The sequence below is a fragment of the Rhinoraja longicauda genome, chromosome 1, assembly GCF_053455715.1.
Source record: "Rhinoraja longicauda isolate Sanriku21f chromosome 1, sRhiLon1.1, whole genome shotgun sequence".
NCBI classification, from domain to species: Eukaryota; Metazoa; Chordata; class Chondrichthyes; order Rajiformes; family Arhynchobatidae; genus Rhinoraja; species Rhinoraja longicauda.
Window position 1 is genome coordinate 17,388,081 of NC_135953.1, and position 19,904 is coordinate 17,407,984.

The window sequence follows — 19,904 nt, forward strand, 5'->3', positions numbered from 1 at the left end:
TGGCAGGAGAATGGGGTTGAGAGGGAAAAATAGATCAGCCATGATTGAATGGCGGAACAGACTGGAAGAGCCGAATGGCCTAATTCTGCTCCTATGTCATGATCTTATGAATTTAAATTCAGTTGTAAAGATGTAATTAGTTGATAACTTCAATATTGGTGAGGCGATGCGTTTAGTTGGTGACTCCAATATTGGTTGTAAAGTTACTATTAAGGTGTCAACTCCAATATCGTTGTAAAGGAATCTTTAGTTGGTAACTCCAATTCTATTGTAAACATGTCACTAGTTGCTGACTCCATTACCATTGTGAAGATGCCATTCTTACGCGGCTTGATAGTTAGATGCAAGGATTGGGTTATTTTCTGCCTGGTGTGTCTAGAAGCATGGGTCACGGTTTCAAAATAAAGGATTGGCCAGTTAGAACAGAATCAAGTTCACAGGTTACAGGTTAACAAGGTATAGGAGTAGAATCAGGCCATTCAGCCCATCAAGTCTACTCCGCCATTCAATCATGGCTGATCTCTGCCTCCTAATCCCATTTTCCTGCCTTCTCCCCGTAACCCTTGACACCCGTTCTAATCAAGAATTGGCTATCTCTGCCTTAGAAAAATCCACAGACTTGGCCTCCACAGCCCTCTCTGGCAATGAGTTCCACAGATTAACTACCCTCTGACTAAAGAAGTTCCTCCTCTCTTCCTTTCTAAAAGAGCGCCCTTTAATTCTGAGGCCATGACCTCTAGTCCTATACTCTCCCACCAGTGGAAACATCCTTTCCACATCAACTCTATCTGTGCCTTTCATTATTCTGTAAGTTTCAATGACGAGGTGAAATTTCTTCACCCAGGGGTGGTGAATCTTTGAAAATTCTCTATCCTGTGGAGGCTCAGTTTCTGAGTAGATTCAAGAACATTAGACAAGTATATTACATTAACAAGTACTGTATATTCGGGGCGGCACAGTGGCGCAGCTGTAGAGTTGCTGTCTTACAGCACCAGAGACCCTGGTTTGATCCCGACTACAGGGGCTGTAAGTACCGAGTTTGTACGTTCTCCCTGTGACCGTATGGGTTTCCCCTGGGTGCTGGAGTTTCCTCCCACACTCTAAAGACGTACAGGCTTTGTAGGTTAATTGGCTTCGGAAAAAAAAGAAAATTGTCCCTAGTATGTGGGATATTGCTTGCTCGTTTATGGGGTGATCACTAGTGGTGGCAGACCCAGTGGAATGAAGGGCCTGTTTCCACGCTGTATCTCTAAAGTCTAAACAAAATTAATAGACTTTCAGGTATTAAGGAAATCAAGAGATTAGGATTAATGGAGAAAGATGGCTCTGAGGTCAAAGATCAGCTATGATCATGTTAAACATTGAAATGTGTGCAAAGGGCCAAAGTGGCCACTCCTGCTCCTAATTAGTTTAGTTTTAATTTAGTTTAGTTTAGTTTAGTTTAGTTTAGTTTAGTTTAGTTTAGTTTAGTTTAGTTTAGTTTAGAGATACAGCATGGAGATAGGCCCTTTGGCCCACGAGTCTATGCCGACCAGCGATCCCCATACAGTGCACTATTCTCCACACTTGGGACAATTTTTTTTAAACCAAAGCCAAAGTAACCTACAAATCTGTACGTTTTTTGGAGTGTGGGGGGTAACTGGAGCACCCAGGGAAAACCCACACGGTCACGGGGAGAACGTACAAACTCCATACAGACAGAACCCGTAGTCAGGATCTCCAGCGCCGTAAGGCAGCAAGTCTACCACTGCGCCACCGTGCCTCACTTCTTCTGTTCTTATGCTTTGAGCTCTCCCAGGTGGCTCTGGTTGGCGATGGGGAAGATTAACATCAGCATGACCTCACTTGGATTAATACAGCATAGTGTAAATCACATGCTAACTACTTCTTCACAGGAAAGGAGAAGTCAGAACGGGCTGCCAAGTGGCAGCTTTAGGATTTTGCTTCAGATCAGTCAAAGGCAAAGAGAAGGTCATCAAATCACGCACTTTCTGCTTCGCCGGAGCTGAAACTCAGTGCAAACATTAGTAGAGCTTTGTAAATTAGTGTTGGACTTGGGATTTCTGGTTTGCCTATTTGAAAAAACATTTTTGTTTCCTGTGGGTGCTTGTATAAATGCCAGTTTGTATTTCAGGTGCAAATAAGTTCATAAGTTCTAGGGGCAGAATTAGGCCATTCAGCCCATCATGTCCCGCTGAGTTACTGCAACACAATGTGTCTATCCGTTCACACTCTTCAACTTCTCTACATCGGCGAGACCAAGCACAGGTTCGGCGATTGTTTCGCTGAACACCTCCGCTCAATCCGTCTTAACCTACTTGATCTCCCGGTGGCTCAGAACTTCAACTCCCCCTCCCATTACCAATCCGACCTTTCTGTCCTGTGCCTCCACTATTGTCAGAGTGAGGCCCAGCGCAAATTGGAGGAACAGCACCTCATATTTCATTTGGGTAGTTTATACCCCAGCGGTATGAACATTGACTTCTCTGACTTCAGATAGTCCCTGCTTTCCCTCTCTATCCCCTCCCCCTTCCCAGTTCTCCCACTATCTTCCTGTCCCCGACTACATCCTATCTTTGTCCCGCCTCCTCCCATGACATCAGTCTGGAGAAGGGTCTCGACCCGAAACGTCACCCATTCCTTCTCTCCAGAGATGCTGCCTGACCCGTTGAGTTACTCCAGCATTTTGTGTCTACCTTCGATTTAAACCAGCATCTGCAGTTTTTTTTCCTACACACTATTTCTGTGTTATCACACTTTTGCATCCACTCCCTACACACTGGGGGCAATTTATAGAAGCCAATTAACCCACAAACCCACACGTCTTTGGGATGCGGGAGGAAACCGGAGCCCCTGGAGGAAACCCACAAGAGTGTAGGGAGACCATACAAATTCTGCTCACACAGCACCCAAGGTCACGATCGAACCCGGATCTCTGGTGCTGGGAGACGGCAGGTCTACCAGCTCGCCACAAACCAGTGGGATGATCATGTTCTTTGAACAGAGTGGTGAGCAAAAAAGTTAAAGGATAGCCTAGATTTGCAGGCGACGGTGAAGGCAGCAGCCAGGGACTCAGCCTCATCACTGCGTAGTCCTGATTTCAGCTACCGCAGTTGAAATGGTGGCTGTTCCCTGCTTCCACAGTTCCCCTGTCCCCACGATTCTCTGCCTCTACAAAAGAGCACAAAGAGCTGGAGTAAAGCAATAGGCCGGGCAGCATCTCTGGAGAACATGGATGTGAGGTTTCAGGTCGCGATCCTTCTACAGTCCCCCTGCCTCTACGGTCCCCCTGCCTCTACGGTCCCCCTGCCTCTACGGTCCCCCTGCCTCTACGGTCCCCCTGCCTCTACGGTCCCCCTGCCTCTACGGTCCCCCTGCCTCTACGGTCCCCCTGCCTCTACGGTCCCCCTGCCTCTACGGTCCCCCTCTCTCTATGGTTCCCCTCTCTCTATGGTTCCCCTGCCTCTACGGTCCCCATCTCTACAGTCCCCCTGCCTCTACAGTCCCCCTGCCTCTACAGTTCCGCTGCCTCTACAGTCCCCCTCTCTCTACGGTCCCCCTGCCTCTATGGTCCCCCTCTCTCTACGGCCCCCCTGCCTCTACGGTCCCCCTCTCTCTACAGTCCCCCTGCCTCTACGGTCCCTCTGTCTCTACCGTCCCCCGCTCTCTATGGTCCCCCTGTCTCTACAGTCCCCCTCTCTCTATGGTCCCCCTGCCTCTACGGTCCCCCTGCCTCTACAGTTCCCCTGACTCTCCAGTTCCCCTGCCTCTACGGCCCCCCTCTCTCTATGGCCCCCGTCTCTACGGTCCCCCTCTCTCTACAGTCCCCCTGCCTCTACGGTCCCCCTCTCTCTACGGTCCCCCTGCCTCTACGGTCCCCATGCCTCTACGGTCCCCCTGCCTCTACAGTGCCCCTGTCTCTACGGTCCCCCTGGCCTCTACGGTCCCTGCCTCTACAGTCCCCCTTCCTCTACAGTCCCCCTGCCTCTACAGTTCCCCTGCCTCTACGGTCCCCCTCTCTCTACGGTTCCGTCTCTAAAGTCCCCCTACCTCTACAGTTCCCCTGCCTCCTCAGTTCCCCCTAACTCTACAGTTCCCCTGTCTCTACAGTTCCCCTGCCTCTACAGTTTTCCAGCCTCTACAAAAGGACACAAAGTGCTTGGGTAGGCAGCAGTGCTGGAGAACATGGAAAGGTGACGTTTCGGGTTGAGACCCTTCTTAAGTTCCCCTGCTTCTACAGTTCCCCTGGCTCTGCAGTCCCCCTGCCTCCACAGATCAGGCATAAAAGAATGCCAGACTGTGTAGTTCATTTCAACTATTAACGTTTGGGCCAAAAGGTAGAAACAGGAACTGGACAATAGACAATAGACAGTAGACAATAGACAATAGGTGCAGGAGTAGGCCATTCGGCCCTTCAAGCCAGCACCACCATTCAATGTGATCATGGATGATCATTCACAATCAGTACCCCGTTCCTGCTCTCTCCCCATACCCCCTGACTCCGCTATCATTAAGAGATGCAAGATTACAAAAAAAGACACAAAGTGCTGGAGTGACTCAGCCAGTCAGGCATCATCTCTGGAGAGCATCGATAGGTGGCATTTTGGATCGGGACCTTTCTTTAAACTCTATGGATAGGTAACTTTTTGGGTTGGGACCCTTCAGAGTCCATGGATGGGTGATGTTTCAGGTCCGGACCCTTCTTCAGACTCTGTTTTGCAGTTGGGACAAGCTGGGTGTAGTTCGGCACAAAACTAATGGCAAACTGTATGCAGTTTGGTATCAACTAGAACTTAAGTAACAAACTGATCCAATGTGGGTAGCAGGGAAAGTAATTTCTCTACATCGATGTAGGAAGGAATTGCAGATGCTGGTTTACTGAAGATAGACATAAAATTCTGGAGTAACTCAACGGATCAGGCAGCATCTCTGGAGGAATTCTCTGCCTCAGAGTGGAATTCTCTGCCTCAGAAGGCAGTGGAGGCCAGTTCGTTGGATGCTTTCAAGAGAGAGCTGGATAGAGCTCTTAAGGATAGCGGAGTGAGGGGTGTATGGGGAGAAGGCAGGAACGGGGTACTGATTGAGAGCGATCAGCCATGATCGCATTGAATGGCGGTGCTGGCTCGAAGGGCTGAATGGCCTACTCCTGCACCTATTGTCTATTGTCTATTGAAAAGGTATAGGTGACATTTCGGGTTGGAACCTTTCTTCAGACTCAAGAAGGCTTGAAGACTGCAGAAGGGTCCGACCCGAAACATCACCTATTCCTTTTTTCCAGAGCTGTTGCCTGACCCGCTGAGTTACTCCAGCATTATGTGTCTATCTTCTCTACATCTGTGCATCCTTTTTGACATGAGGACACACTGGGCTGATTTTGACTTTGGATGTTATCATGAAGCAGGCATCCAATGACATCATTGCCGTGGCAGGCTGAGGAAAGCTGACAAAGTTTTACCTGGCTTGAGAAAGCAAACGTCTGACTGCACACACTACGTGAATGGAAAAATAATCAGTTTTTCCACTCACCTCAAGAACAGGAAGATTCAATCTTGAGTTACAAGTCGGTCACGTTGAATAAATAGATCTGCACTCGTTTGTTAACAAGGATTTAGAGTTCTGTCAAAGGCAATTTGTCAGTGCAGTTCACTTAAATTGGACGGTCGGCTTTGATGTTCGAAGTCACTGATGCAAGTATTTGTGCCATGAATAAATTAAACTGAAATAAATTAAATGAATCAGGACGAAAGGATTAAATGTGTAGGTTTGTATCGTGCTGATTTTCAACTGGAATTTTATACAAACAACATTGAATTAGTACTTTTCAATGCAGAGAGTTGAAACATGATTAATGGTGTTGATTAAATGTGAAGCTGATAATTCAGGGCATTATTCATGTTTGTGCATGTTGTATTCAACAGAATTAATCAAAGCTGAATGCTTATAGTGGAAGAAATCCAGGGGAAATTAATTGCTGCTGGATTTACTGTTCACAGCAGTAATCAATATTGAGGCAAAATCATGCACAACACTTGCAAATTAGTCCAACTTCTGGGCTGCTTTAAAAGTCAAATTGTGTGAGGTTGATGCTGGATCTCAGCAAAAATCAAAAAAGCATAACTATAGCCTTTTAAAATAAGGTGCTAAACTTTTTGGAACCAATCATATTATACTTCTTGGCAGAGACCAGAATGAATATCATTTTCAAAATTATTAGATCCAACACTTCTGTTTTCTTTAGCAGTTCTGAATTTAGTTTCGTTTGGTTTTAGTTTAGAGACACAGCGCAGCAAAAGGCCCTTTGGCCCACCGAGTTGGCGCCAACCAGCAATCCCTGTACATTAGCACATTCCTACACACTAACACCAGGGACGATTTATACCAAAGCCAACTTGACCTACAAACCTATATGTCTTTGTAGTGTGGGAGGAAACCCGTCAGCACGATCAGTCCACGCCGACCAGCGATCCCCATACATTAACATTATCCTACACATGAGGATTGATTTATACCAAAGCCAAGTTAATGTACACTCCTGTACGTCTTTGTAGTGTGGAAGGAAACCCTTCAACCTGCTAAGTCTTCTTGATTAGAATGGGTGTCGAAGGTTATGGGGAGAAGGCAGGAAAATTGGATTAGGAGGCAGAGATCAGCCATGATTGAATGGTGGAGTAGACTCGATGGGCTGAATGGCCTAATTCAATTCCTATAACTTGTGAACTTGTGAAGTCCACGCCGACTAGCGATCTCCATACATTAACACTATCCTGTGGAATTCTCTGCCACAGAAGGCAGTGGAGGCCAATTCACTGGATGTTTTCAGAGAGAGCTTTAGCTCTTCGGGCTATGGGAATCAAGGGATATGGGGAGAAAGCCGGAACGGGGTACTGATTTTGGATGATCATATTGAATGGCGGTGCTGGCTCAAAGGGCCGAGTGGCCTACTCCTGCACCTATTTTCAACGTTCTATGTGCACACTAGGGACAATTTCTACCGAATCCAATTAACCTACAAACCTGTACTGTCTTTGGAGTGTGGGAGAAAACCGGAGCACCCAGGGAAAATCCACATGGTCACAAGGAGAACGTACAAACTCCGTACAGACAGCACTCGTGGTCAGGATTGAACCCAGGTCTCTGACGCTACGAGGCAGCAGCTCTACCAGCTGCGCCACTGTGCCGCCCAAAGTGACACAAGGAATGGAGCTCCTGACAAACCACTCATCCACCCGCCTGTTCCGCCAGCCACCGCCTCTGGAAGGGTCCGCAGTGTCTCACATTGGACTCATTAAGTACCTCAGAACCCACAAAACCGGAAAAGGAAGTGTCATTCTCAATCTGAGGGACTGCAGGGAAAGGACAAGCAGAAACAGTAGAAGGAGAAATGAACTCATCAATGGTGAACTACATCCCCTTGCATTTAATCACCAGCAGGCACAACTATTAAAATGCATAGGAAGGAACTGCAGATGCTAGTTTATACCAAAGATAGACACAAAATGATGGAGTAACTCAGCGGGACAGGCAGCATCTCTTGAGAAAAGGAGTAGGTGACTTTCCAGGTCGAGACCCTTCTTCAGACTGAGAGTCTAGGGGTGAGGGAAACTAGAGTGAGGCCACACGCAAATTGAAGGAACATATTTCTCTTGGGCGGTTTACATCCAAGCGGTATGAGGGTTGATTTCTATAATTTCAAGTAACCCTTGCATTCCCTATCTCTCCGTCCCTCCCCCACCCTAGTCATCCTGCTAGTTTCACTGTTCATATCCCTTCATTATCTCCTCATCTACAGCCAGCAATGGACCATTGTGGGCTCCTTGGCCGTCGGTGCTAGCTATGATTTGTTCTGTACCACTATTACCATTCCAGTAGTTGACTGTATGCATGCTTTGGGCAGAGTCTATCTTGAATATGAAAGTATCAATGTCTTCATAGAGGGCAAGAGATGAATCAGACAGTATCGTAGATAATGGAAGGACTATTCAGAATGTTCTTATCCCTTCATCTGTAGGAATAGATAGGGTAAATGCACAAAGCTTTTTACCCAGAGTTGGGGAATCAAGAACCAGAGGACATAGGCTTAAGTTGAAGGGGGATAGATTTACTAGGAACCTAAGGGGCAACTTTTTTACACAAAGGGTGGTGGGTGTATGGAACAAGCTGCCACAGTAGGTAGTTGAGGCTGGGACTATCCCAACGTTTAAAAAAACATTTGGACAGGTATATGAATAGGAATGGTTTAGAGGGATATGGGCCAAAGGTAAGTAGGAGGGACTAGTTTAGAAGAGGCATGTTGGTCGGTGCGGGCAAATTAGGCCGAAGGGCCTGCTTCCACGCTGTATGCCTCTATGACTCTTTGATCTTATAATGTTCACCGAGCCCATCTCTAAGGGAGTGACTGTTACAAGATAGAGGGTGAGCTTGCATGTTGAGGTGAAACATCCGAGAGGCTTACAAGGCTAAATGTGAAAAGGTGCATGAGGAAAATCTGAAGATATCCACGTTTTGTATTCCAGAATATGTACTTCACATTAACTGTTAAATCATGAAAAGATACATCAAATAAATAAGGCATGCCAACATTGACCTGGGGAAGTTAGACACAAAATGCTGCAGTAACTCAGCAGGACAGGTTTCAATTTAAACAAGTAGTTCTTTCTTACACATTTTGACTTGGAAGTTAACAGGTTAACTTGAAAAACCTTATTGGGTCTGGCTGCACCTCTGGAGAACTTGGATAGGACCCTTCATATTGAAGAAGTGTCTCAACTCGAAACGTCATCTATTCATGTACTCCAGAGATGCTGCCTGACCCGCTGAGCAAAGATACTAGAGGAGCAAGATAGACCACTCGACTCTAAAAACCGTAGTATGTTTTGGCGCTATTTTAGTAGGCAGAAACTTGCAGAAACATTAAAAAAGAAAAATAACAAAAATCTGTGAATTGATAGAGGAGATATATTCTGCATTTTAATGGTACCATCCCACATACTGTTCCCCCGAAACACTGATTACACTGCGAGAGGCATAGTGAACGGTGGGTTTTGCCTACTAAAATGGCGGACGTTACCCTCCTTTGCGTACGACACCAGTATAGGCAATTTCAACGGAGTGGTCCATCTTGTTCCACTAGTATCTTTGCCGCTGAGTTACTCCAGCACTTTGTGTCTTTTTTTGTAAACCAGCATCTGCAGTTCCTTGCTTCAAGATGACAAACCTGATTGGTTCACTGCCTGGATGATAGGTGCACTACGCTCCTCCCCTAGACTGACCCACAAAGAAACCCAGACCACTGCCTTGTAATTGACCCATAAATGCTCTCTGAAATGGCCTAGAAGGCACTCAGTCACGACCTCTAACTTTGCAATGTGAAGACAATGTGGAGCGGGAGCCATGATAGATATTAAGAAAATCCATTTAGAGCAAATAAATGTTGGGAAGAAAAAAATCTTCACTGAAAGGAGAATGTGGTTTAAATCATTTTGCATAATTTACACAAAAGATAACTACATTCTCCTTTCATTGACAATTCATTGACATTTAAGTGCAGACATTGGAGATAAGTTTGGATTCAGCACGGAAACCGGCCCTTCAGCCCACCGGGTCCGCGCCGACCAGCGATCCCCGCACATTAACACTATCCTACACACACTAGGGACGATTTACATTTATACATAGCCAATCAACCTATGTCTTTGGATTGTGGGAGAAAACCCGCGCAGATCACGGGGAGAACGTGCAAACTCCGTACAGACAGCACCCATTGTCAGGATCGAGCCCGTGTCTCTGGCGCTGTAAGGCAGCAACTCTATCGCTGCTCCACCGTGCCACCCCGATTAGTTTAACTTGACATCATGTTCGGCACGGGCATTGTGATCTGAAGGGTCAGTCCCTGTGCAGTTCTGTTCAATGTTCTATGTTTCAGAATATGGAAGAGCAGGCTTGAATTTGAGAGTTTAGCTAGCTGGACCATAACCATTGACAGAGAGCTGTTGGGTCAAATGATCCGCTACCTCAGTGCAAGTACTTTGGATTATAGGAGATCATTCATTAAAATTTGCTCGCTATTGGCACGAAAACTTGCTCGCTATTGGCAAACAGTTGTGTGATGACACGAATAAATAAATTGCCAATAAGACGAGAGCCAAATCAGTCAGGTCATCAAAATTCTATTGAGACGCCCTGATGGGAATATTTACCAGTTTTTGTAATTGAATAGAATTGAAAGACACAGCATGAAAACAGGCCCTTCAGACCACCGAATCCACATTGCACATTGATCATGCATTCGCACTAGTTCTATGTTATCCCACTTTCTCATTCACCTCCTGCACGCTAGGGGCAATTTTACAGAGGCAGGTTAACCACCAAACACGCATGTCTTTGAGATGTGGGATGAAAATTAGATGAACCCACGTGGTCACAGAGGGAACCCGCAAACTCCACACAAACTCTGTCAAGAGCTCAAGGTCGATCCCGGGACTCTGGCGCTGTGAGGCAGCGGCTCTATAGGCTGTGCCACTGTGGCCCTGCCATAAATGCTGGAACAAAGCGTACAAACTCGTACGTTCTATGCCCCGAACAATGAAATCAAGCACGCCATATGGTTTCTTCACCACCCGATCTATCTGTATTCCCACTTCACCCAATTTGATTATTCCAAAATGCACCATCTTGCACTTGCCAGGATTAAATTCCATCTACGGACATTCAGTCAAACTTTTCATCTGATTGATCTTCTGCTGTGGCTTTAGACAGCCTTCCTCACAATCCGTAACATTCCCACCCATTTATATGGCATCTGCAAACTTAGTAATTGTTTCTCCTGCAGTCACATCCCAGATCTAGGTTTGTTTTGAGAATGATAGTAGTTTGTCCCATGCACCTGCCGCTTGTTTGATTGATTAATACTACACAGTATAAACAGTTTATTGTCACGTGTACCGAGGTACAGTGAAAAGCTCTTTTGTGCTAACCAGTCAGCGGAAAGACAATACATGATTACAATCCAGCCATTTACAGTGTATAGATATATATAAGGGAATAGCGTTTAGTGCAAGGTAAAGCCAGCAAAGTCCGATCAAAGATAATCCGAGAGTCACCAATGAGGTAGATAGTAGTTCAACACTATTCTCTGGTAGTGGGAGAATGGTTCAGTTGCCTGATAACAGCTGGGAAGAAACTGACCCTGAATCTGGAGGTGTGCGTTTTCACACTTCTATCCCTTTTACCTGATGGGAGATGGGAGAAGAGGGAGTGACCAGGGAGTGGCCAGATACTTTATTATCAGAGTGAAATTCTTTGTTTTGCATACCATACACAAGGTACACAAGATACACATACCATACACAAAGTCAGTGGAGTCAGTGGATATATTTAAGGAAGACGTACAGGTATGTAGGTTAATTGGCTGGGTAAATGTAAAAATTGTCCCTAGTGGGTGTAGGATAGTGTTGATGTGCGGGGATCGCTGGGCGGCGCGGACTTGGTGGGCCGAAAAGGCCTGTTTCCGCGCTGTATATATATGATATGATATGATATGGTATGATACAAGGTCTGAAGAAGGGTCTCGACCCGAAACGTCACCCATTCCTTCTCTCCAGAGATGCTGCCTGAGTTACTCCAGCACTTTGTGATAATACCAAGGAATGCAAAGAGTCACCGCATATAGGGTGTCGAGAAGGTCACAAAGTCTTCATTAAAGTTCCCAATGGTCCCCCTTTGTTCTCGGTGACCCCCTCATGACAAGTCCCCCTTTGTTCTCGGCTGCCCATCCTCGTCTGACCTCCGGTACCCACCGCAAGCCCATCCAACCTTAGACGTGGAGTTGTGGTTTAAGATTCTGTTCCCCAGACATCTCACCTCAGCCTGAGGCAAAATACATTGTACACTGCCTCAGATTCATTTCACTAGCTTCAATGGAATGGACTTAGTGGGGGCTCGGGCACAGCAAACTTGCACAGTCTACTGGTCTGGGATGATTTGTAAAGCATGCTTAATGTTTATAGATGTCCACACAAAGCAGGGAACATGCCGGTCACCATGTCTGTGTGAGGGATAGAGAGTATATGTGAGGAAACAAGAGGGAATTGAACTCTGAGACTGCAAAACACTGCTTGTTGTTGTTTTGCTACTGTGAAAAATAACCTCTTTATTTCCCTGCCCAAGTCAATCTTTTCTGACCCCGATGGCGTTCCATCCTATGAAATTCCTCACTGTGCTGTTGGAAGACAAATAAATCAGGCAAGGATTGGGGAGTCTTGGCATTAAAATTAATTTTCTTGACTTACTTCTGCGAAATCTCACTGTTTTTCTCTGTAGAACATTTCTAAATATGTGCTCAGCTCATATATCACCACACATTACTTGGTGACATCGTTCATAGCTGTGGCAATGTATGGCTGGTATAATCTGGTTCTGCATCACTTGTAAAGATCATAAGATCATAAATGATAGGAGCAGAATTCGGCCCATCAAGTCTACACCGCCATTCAATCATGGCTGATCTATCTCTCCCTCCCAGTCCTATTCTCCTACCTTCTCCCCTTAAGCTCTGACAACCGTATTAATCAAGAATCTATCTATCTCTGCCTTAAATATAGCCACTGACGGCCTCCAGAGCCTTCTGTCTGCAGGTGATTCATCTGCTTCCCTTCATGATTCCATGCAAGTCAATGCTAAAATTCTTCCACGGAAATGAACATCCAATGTTGCTTAGACAAGTAAACGTGGGTTTTCTCCGGGATCTCCGGTCTCCTCCCACACTCCAAAGATGTGCAGGTTTGTAGGCTAATTGGCTTGGCAAAATTGTAAATTGTCCCTTGTGTGTGTAGCATAGTGTTAGTGAAGAAGCCTTTATGCCTTTAGAGTATGGGAGGAAACCGAAGATCTCAGAGGAAACCTACTCAGGTCACGGGGAGAACATAAAACTCCATACAGACAAGCACCCGTAGTCAGGATCGAACCCGGGTATCTGCTGCTGTAAGACAGTAGCTCTACCGCTGCATCGCCGAGCCGCCCCTAGACTGCTAATAGTCTGAGCATTGCAGATGTGGTTTAATTCAGGTAAATACGAGGTGTTGCATTTTGGTAGGGGAAAACTGGGCAGGACTTAAAACAGTAAATGGTAGGGCCCTCGAAGTGCTGTTGAAAAGAGAGAACTAAGGTGTGGCATGTAGTTCCATGAAGGTGATAATGCAGGTGCACTGGATGGTGGAGAAGGTGTTTGGCATGCTTACCTTCATCAGTCAGATTATTGAGTACAGGGTAGACACAAAATGCTGGAGTAACTCAGCCGTTCAGTCAGCATCTCTGGAGAGGAGGAAGGGGTGACGTTTTGGGTCAAGACCCTTCTTCAGACAGACTTAATGAGTACAGGAGTTTGACCATCCTTTTGCAGCTTTACAAGACGTTGGTAAGGCTAGAGTTGGAGAACTGTGTACTGTAAAGGGCCTGTCCCACTTAGGCGATTTTTTAAACGACTACAGGCGACTAGGCTGTCGCCACACGGTCGCCGGGGTGTCGCCTTTACGGTCGTGAGCCGTCTCCAAAGTGTCGTAGCGTTTTTCTGGTCGCCGCTGGATTTTGAGATGTTTAAACATTTTCGCCGACTGGTCCGTCTCTCCAGAGATCACCCCTTCCTTCTAGGATTGGACAGGCAAGATGCAGGAAAAATGTTCCAGATGTTGCGGGAGTCCAGAACCAGGGATCACAGTTTAAGAATAAGGGGTAGGCCATTTAGGACTGAGACGTAGAAAAAATTGTCATCCAGAGAGTTGTGAATCTGTGGAATTCTCTGCTATAGAAGGCCGTGGGGGCCAATTGACTGGATGTTTTCAAGAGAGAGTTAGATTTAGCTCTTAAGGCCAAAGGAATCAAGGGAATGGGGAATGGGGCCTACTACTGCACCTATTTTTAAATGTTTCTATGTCCTGCTGAGTTTAGTTTAGAGATACAGTTATTCCAGCATTTTGTGTCTATCTTTGATTTAAACCAGCATCTGCATTTCTTTCCTATACGGAATTTTAGTTTACAGTAGTTTAGTTTAGAGCTATAGTGTGGAAACAGGCCCTGGAGCCCAATGAGTCCGCATCGACCAGCGATCCCCGTACATTAACACTATCCTACACACACTAGGGACAATTTTTACATTGATACCAAGCCAATTAACCTACAAACCTGTACATCTTTGGAGTGTGGGAGGAAACCGGAGATCCCGGAGAAAACCCACGCAGGTCAAGGGGAAAACGTACCAACTCCATACAGACAGCACCCGTAGTTGAAACATATAAGATTATTAAGAGATTGGACACGCTAGAGGCAGGAAACATGTTCCTGATGTTGGGGGAGTCCCGAACCAGAGGCCACAGTTTAAGAAAAAGGGGTAGGCCATTTAGAACGGAGATGAGGAAAAACTTTGTGAAGTTGTGGAATTCTCTGCCTCAGAAGGCAGTGGAGGCCAATTCTCTGGATGCTTTCAAGAGAGAGTTAGATAGAGCTCTTAATGATAGCAGAGTCAGGGGGTATGGGGAGAAGGCAGGAATGGGGTACTGATTGTGCATGATCAGCCGTGATCACGGTGAATGGCGGTGCTGGCTCAAAGGGCCGAATGGCCTACTCCTGCACCTATTGTCTATTGTCTAATATTGTCTATAGTCAGGATCGAAGGCGAGTCTCTGGCGCTGTAAGCACTGACAGGCAGCAACTTTACCGCTGCGCTACCGTGCCACCATCACACCGAATTATCGAGTTTCTGACAGTTACAGTATCTACTGGAAATGCCCATCAGACTAACAGTTCCCTAAGCAGTTATAAGCACTGTACATTCTGCCTCCCAGTGACGTGAGACACTGTACACAGCCACCGGCCTGTCTCATAACCTTTTATTTGAACAAAGATATAAAAATCTCACATTGAAGATGAAAGCGATGGGGAATTAATACTTGTCTCCAAGTTCTTTCTAATTTTGCCCATCCTTTACCATCATTAAACCAAATTAGATTCAATAATTAGTGGGTGAGAAGCTCGGCTGTGCCGAAATGCTACTTTAATGAGAAGGCAAGCTGGATTTGGTAATGATTTGAAACATATTTAGCCACTTCAAAAAAGGACGGCATCATTCAAAGTGGCTCAGGGTTGCAATTCTACTGCGCCGTTATTAATAAAGCTATATCACAAAGTTTAGACAGAGTAATGTTCACATCGAGACCTACTTCACAAAGTACGCACTTTAATGCCCGAGTGTGAAATGTATTCTGCTTTCCCCGGCCCTGTGCTTTGATCTGAATTCATGTAAAGATGAAAAGCATCTCATCATTTTACTCTTGTCTTTGATTTCTCCCCGAGTCTTCAACCAACATGAAACCTGTAAACAGGTGTAAATTGGTCAGACACGGAGAGAGGAAAAAGGGAGCAAAAATAAACCAGATGCTGTTGAGACGAGAGGAACTGGAATCCATTGCCACAGACGGCTGTGGAGGCCATCATTGGGTATTTTTAAGGCGCAGATTGACAGAACTTTTATTAGTAAGGGTGTCAGGGGTTATGGGGCGAAGGCAGGAGAATGTAATTGAGAGGGAAAGATAGATCAGCCATGATTGAATGGTGGAGTAGTCTTGATGGGCCGAATGGCCTAATTCCGCTCCTATAACTTGTGATCTCATGAATTTATGAACTTATGAACCATGTGGGTTGGTCATTTTCTTCACTTGGTTTTAACTCTGTTTCTTTTTTTTTTTGCCTCCACCTCTCCCCCTTTTATGTCTCCTGGTGTCTGTTGCCGTGCCAGATCCAAAGCCCCCGAATGTGCCCGTGGCCACCACGTCCCACGGCAGCCTGCCCTGGCCGGTGATCATCGGCATACCCGCCGGTGCCATCTTCATCTTTGGCACGATCCTGCTCTGGCTCTGCCAGACCAAGAAGAAGCCGTGCTCCACCCCAGCGGCCGCGGTGACCGCCATCCACCGGCAGCAGCAGCAGAGGGAGCGGACCTGCACGGCACAGGTGCCGGACAAGGAGAGCATCACGCCGATAAACTACGACGAGTACCTGGCCCAGCAGCAGCACCTCCTGGCTCAGGGGCCTCCGCTGGGGGGGGTGGCACCCCCCACGGCCCCGAAAACGTACCCCAAGGTCTACACAGACATCCACACCCACACGCACTCCCACGTCGAAGGCAAGGTCCACCAGCACCAGCACATCCACTATCAGTGTTAGCTCATGGGCCCCTTGGTGCACGGCCCAAGGCTACTTCATCCATCTTCCAGCAGGACCTCAGAAGACTAAGCACCTCTCTCGTCGGCCCGCACTGCCAGTGTGGTGAAGGCTGGCTGGCAAAGACCTGCCCGAGGAACCTGAGACTGAGAGCGGAAAATGGAGCTGCTCGAGAACCCCCCACGAAATGAGTGTGTACTTGAACGCAGAGAAACCTAGGATGCAGCGAATGATATTTTTTGTGGAGAGGTTCACACCAAAACATCGACTAGATGCATAACTTGCTTTAAATAAAACTGCAATCACTCAATCTCTCACATTAATCCCATTTTAAAAAAAAATGCAACTACGTTTTAGTGCACTGTCCAACTAATTGAAACTCTGCCCCAAGTACTGAACAATTGCTTTGTATCGATAAATTATATGAAAAAAATTTGTAAACTACTTGAGGTATATTTGAATACTGTGAGACTAGTTAGTTTAAGCAGTAGGGATTCCCAACACAAAGATACCTTGTCCTCAACAAAACCAAATAATATTTATATAGTATATATATATTTCAAAAATAATTACAATTATCTGAAATGAACGGGAATGACAAAGATTATATTTGCAATAATACAGACAAAATAAACCTGTGGAGGCTTCAGATTAAATTCTTTGTGTTTTGAAGAAAGATGCTGTCTACATTAAGTTCCTGGATCACGTGTCTCAGATTGAAACAATCTGCGTAACAGTACGGATGTCTGCTGGGTGCTGTGGAAACTTTGGGACTAAGCCTGCAAAATAATCATGTCTGGCCACTGCCGATGGAACAGCAGAACAATGCTTCAAAAGCGAACTGACAGAGACTGTAAGCTGAAATACTCTCGCATCCGTGCAGCAGTACTGTGGGTGTCGCTCTGCTCTCTTTCACGGAAGAGACAAATGGCCCTGGGCAATCTGGCAACTCGGCAGGGAAAGGCAAAGTGCTCGCAGCCCAGCGCCTGGCCCGGTTGTGCCTCCAGTGCTTACGCTCTCATCGGCAGCCTAACCTTCCTGTTCCATACGATCGCAATGGCAATGACGTTGTCGCAAATAGGACTTCAGTAGTGCCTGTGTGGATTAGAGAGAGAGAGAGAGAGAGAGACACTAATCACAGAAATAAGCCTTCTTTTGTTGTAAAACTATATAAATTTTAAAACAGAAAGTCATGTATATTTAATTTATTTTGTTAAGCAAGAAAAAAAGTGTATCATATTTTCCTCTGAAACTGGTGTTTCTATAAATATATTTGATCAAAGGCGAGACTGAATGGTAGCAGAGTTCTTGCACGCAGGGAGCGAAGGTGGCTCTACACAGCATGTTTTGGCCTACGCCATCAATTGGTAAGTGTAGGTAGAGAGTGTGTGTAAGATTTTTATGCAAAGCCTTTTTATCCCAAAAAAAAGCAAATGTTATAGTAATCTTTATATCGACAATCTTGTATAGTCTGCCCCACTGTTACCATCAGCTTCTTTCTGTATTTTGTCAAGCTTTGAACACAATTGTATTAATTTTCAGAAAGAACTATTTTATTGAGGAAGATGACATTATGGCATAAAAGGACTAATATCACTGCATCTGTTTATATCTTAATATTATTGTCCCGGATTACCTGAACAGCTTCTGAAAGTTTTATGAGAAATAAAGACACTTCAAAAATATTTCAACCACATCAGTAATCCCAACTGAGTTGCTACGGGACATTACTAGGAATCTAAAGTGAATTTATGACACTGTAGAAAAGTAACAAGAAACTACTAAAACCGTTCCAGATTTAACTGCCTGCCCTAATCAATCATTTGTGCCAAAAACAGTTCATAGGTTCATAAGTGATAGACAATAGACAATAGGTGCAGGAGGAGGCCATTCGGCCCTTCGAGCCAGCACCGCCATTCAATGTGATCGTGGCTGATCATTCTCAATCAGTACCCCGTTCCTGCCTTCTCCCCATACCCCCTGACTCCGCTATCCTTAAGAGCTCTATCTAGCTCTCTCTTGAATGCATTCAGAGAATTGGCCTCCACTGCCTTCTGAGGCAGAGAATTCCACAGATTCACAACTCTCTGACTGAAAAGGTTTTTCCAAATGGCCTAATAGGAGCAGTATTAGGCCATTTGGCCCATTAAGTCTCCTCCGCCATTCAATCATGGCTGATCTATCTTTCCCTCTCAAGCCCTTCTCCCCATAACCCCTGACACCCGTATTAACAGCTTCGACTGCTGTTATAAGTAACACTTAATTATAAAAGTTGATCAGTAATAAGTGTAGTGGTGGGCATATTTGGGTTGTGGGGACATTACCTGTTGACCACTGCTTCAAGAAACGCATGTCTCGACCCGAAACGTCGCCCATTCCTTCTCTCCTGAGATGCTGCCTGACCTGCTGAGTTACTCCAGCATTTTGTGAATAAATACCTTCCACGTGTCAGTAAGCTCTATCCATGGCTAAGCTGATACTCACCAGCCCGCTGTCATTCAGTCCATTGGGGGAGTGAGGTGAATGGGCAAAACAGCAAGACAGATTCAAAGTGATGCAAATCCATCAACCCACTGGACCATAGAATTTAAAAAAACACAACTGCAGTAAGGCACATTTCAATAAATAGCACATGGGAAAGCCTATGCACACTTTAATACACCAACAAATATTAATGAAGAGCCGGATACATCGACTTTTTATCTCTTTTATACTGGGCCACTTTCTTAAACAAGTTCCATCAAAGAGCATGTAGCCTTCAGCTGAAATTGGTTTCAACGATCTGTTAGTAAAAATTGTTTCCAGTAATGGGAAACCTTTGGTAATATGTCATGTAAACAGTTAAAATTGTAGAATATTTCCCAATCTGTAGAATAAAACAGTGTACATATATCAATGCCATTGCTTTTTATTCTGAAAGTCTGTGATATGATCACTATTCTTGATCAAGCCATCAGATCTTTATAAACTTTGAGCTACTTATGGCTGGGCTGTTGCCATGGTATCTTTAGTTTAGTTTAGTTTAGTTTAGAGATACAGTTCGGAAACAGGCCCTTGGGGCCACTGAGTCCGCGCCGACCAGCGATCCCCGCACACTAATGCTATCGTACACACTGGGGACAATTTACATTTATACCAAGCCAAATAGCCTACAAACTTGTACGTCTTTGGAGTGTGGGAGGAAACCGGAGATCCCGGAGAAAACCCATGAAGGTGACGGGGAGAACGTACAAACTCCGTACAGACAGCAACCGTAAGATGGAACCCGGAACCCGTAAGGCAGAAACTCTACCACTGCGCCACCGTGCCACCATATCTATTAAATTAATATTGAGCAAGCAAATAATTAAAACAATTCCTTGTGGAAGACTTGTGAAACATGAAGCATTTTCTGATAGTTTGTGACACTGGTGTAATTCGATGAGGCTAGTTGGCTCTTACACAGTTAGAAATGGAGCTTTGAAGATCAGTATTTCTTTTGCTATCTTTAAAAACACAACAATAGGAGAGGATAGTGTGCATGTTGCAACACAACATGGGGACAAGAGAAATCGATCAAACATGTGTACTTTGTGACATTTCTATCAAGAGTTCCATGCACCCATCACGAGTTTCAGCATCCCTCCCCAAGTTGATTCTCTTAACAACTGAAACCACTCACGGGTTCAAAGATATTTAAAATCATTTTATGAATT

The 19,904-nt window shown here is 45.4% G+C and overlaps 1 protein-coding gene across 3 annotated transcripts in view; it reads left to right on the plus strand.

Moving 5' to 3' along the window:
* LOC144600647 (fibroblast growth factor receptor-like 1) overlaps positions 1–19,089 on the plus strand; it is a 322,463-nt gene extending 303,374 nt beyond the window's left edge. For all 3 annotated transcript variants that reach the window (XM_078412624.1, XM_078412537.1, XM_078412671.1), the window contains one exon: positions 15,785–19,089. In XM_078412624.1, coding sequence (XP_078268750.1) covers positions 15,785–16,212 — 428 coding nt within the window. In that variant the 3' untranslated portion in view covers positions 16,213–19,089. The remainder of the gene's footprint in view (positions 1–15,784) is intronic.
* The last annotated feature ends 815 nt before the right edge of the window (positions 19,090–19,904 follow it).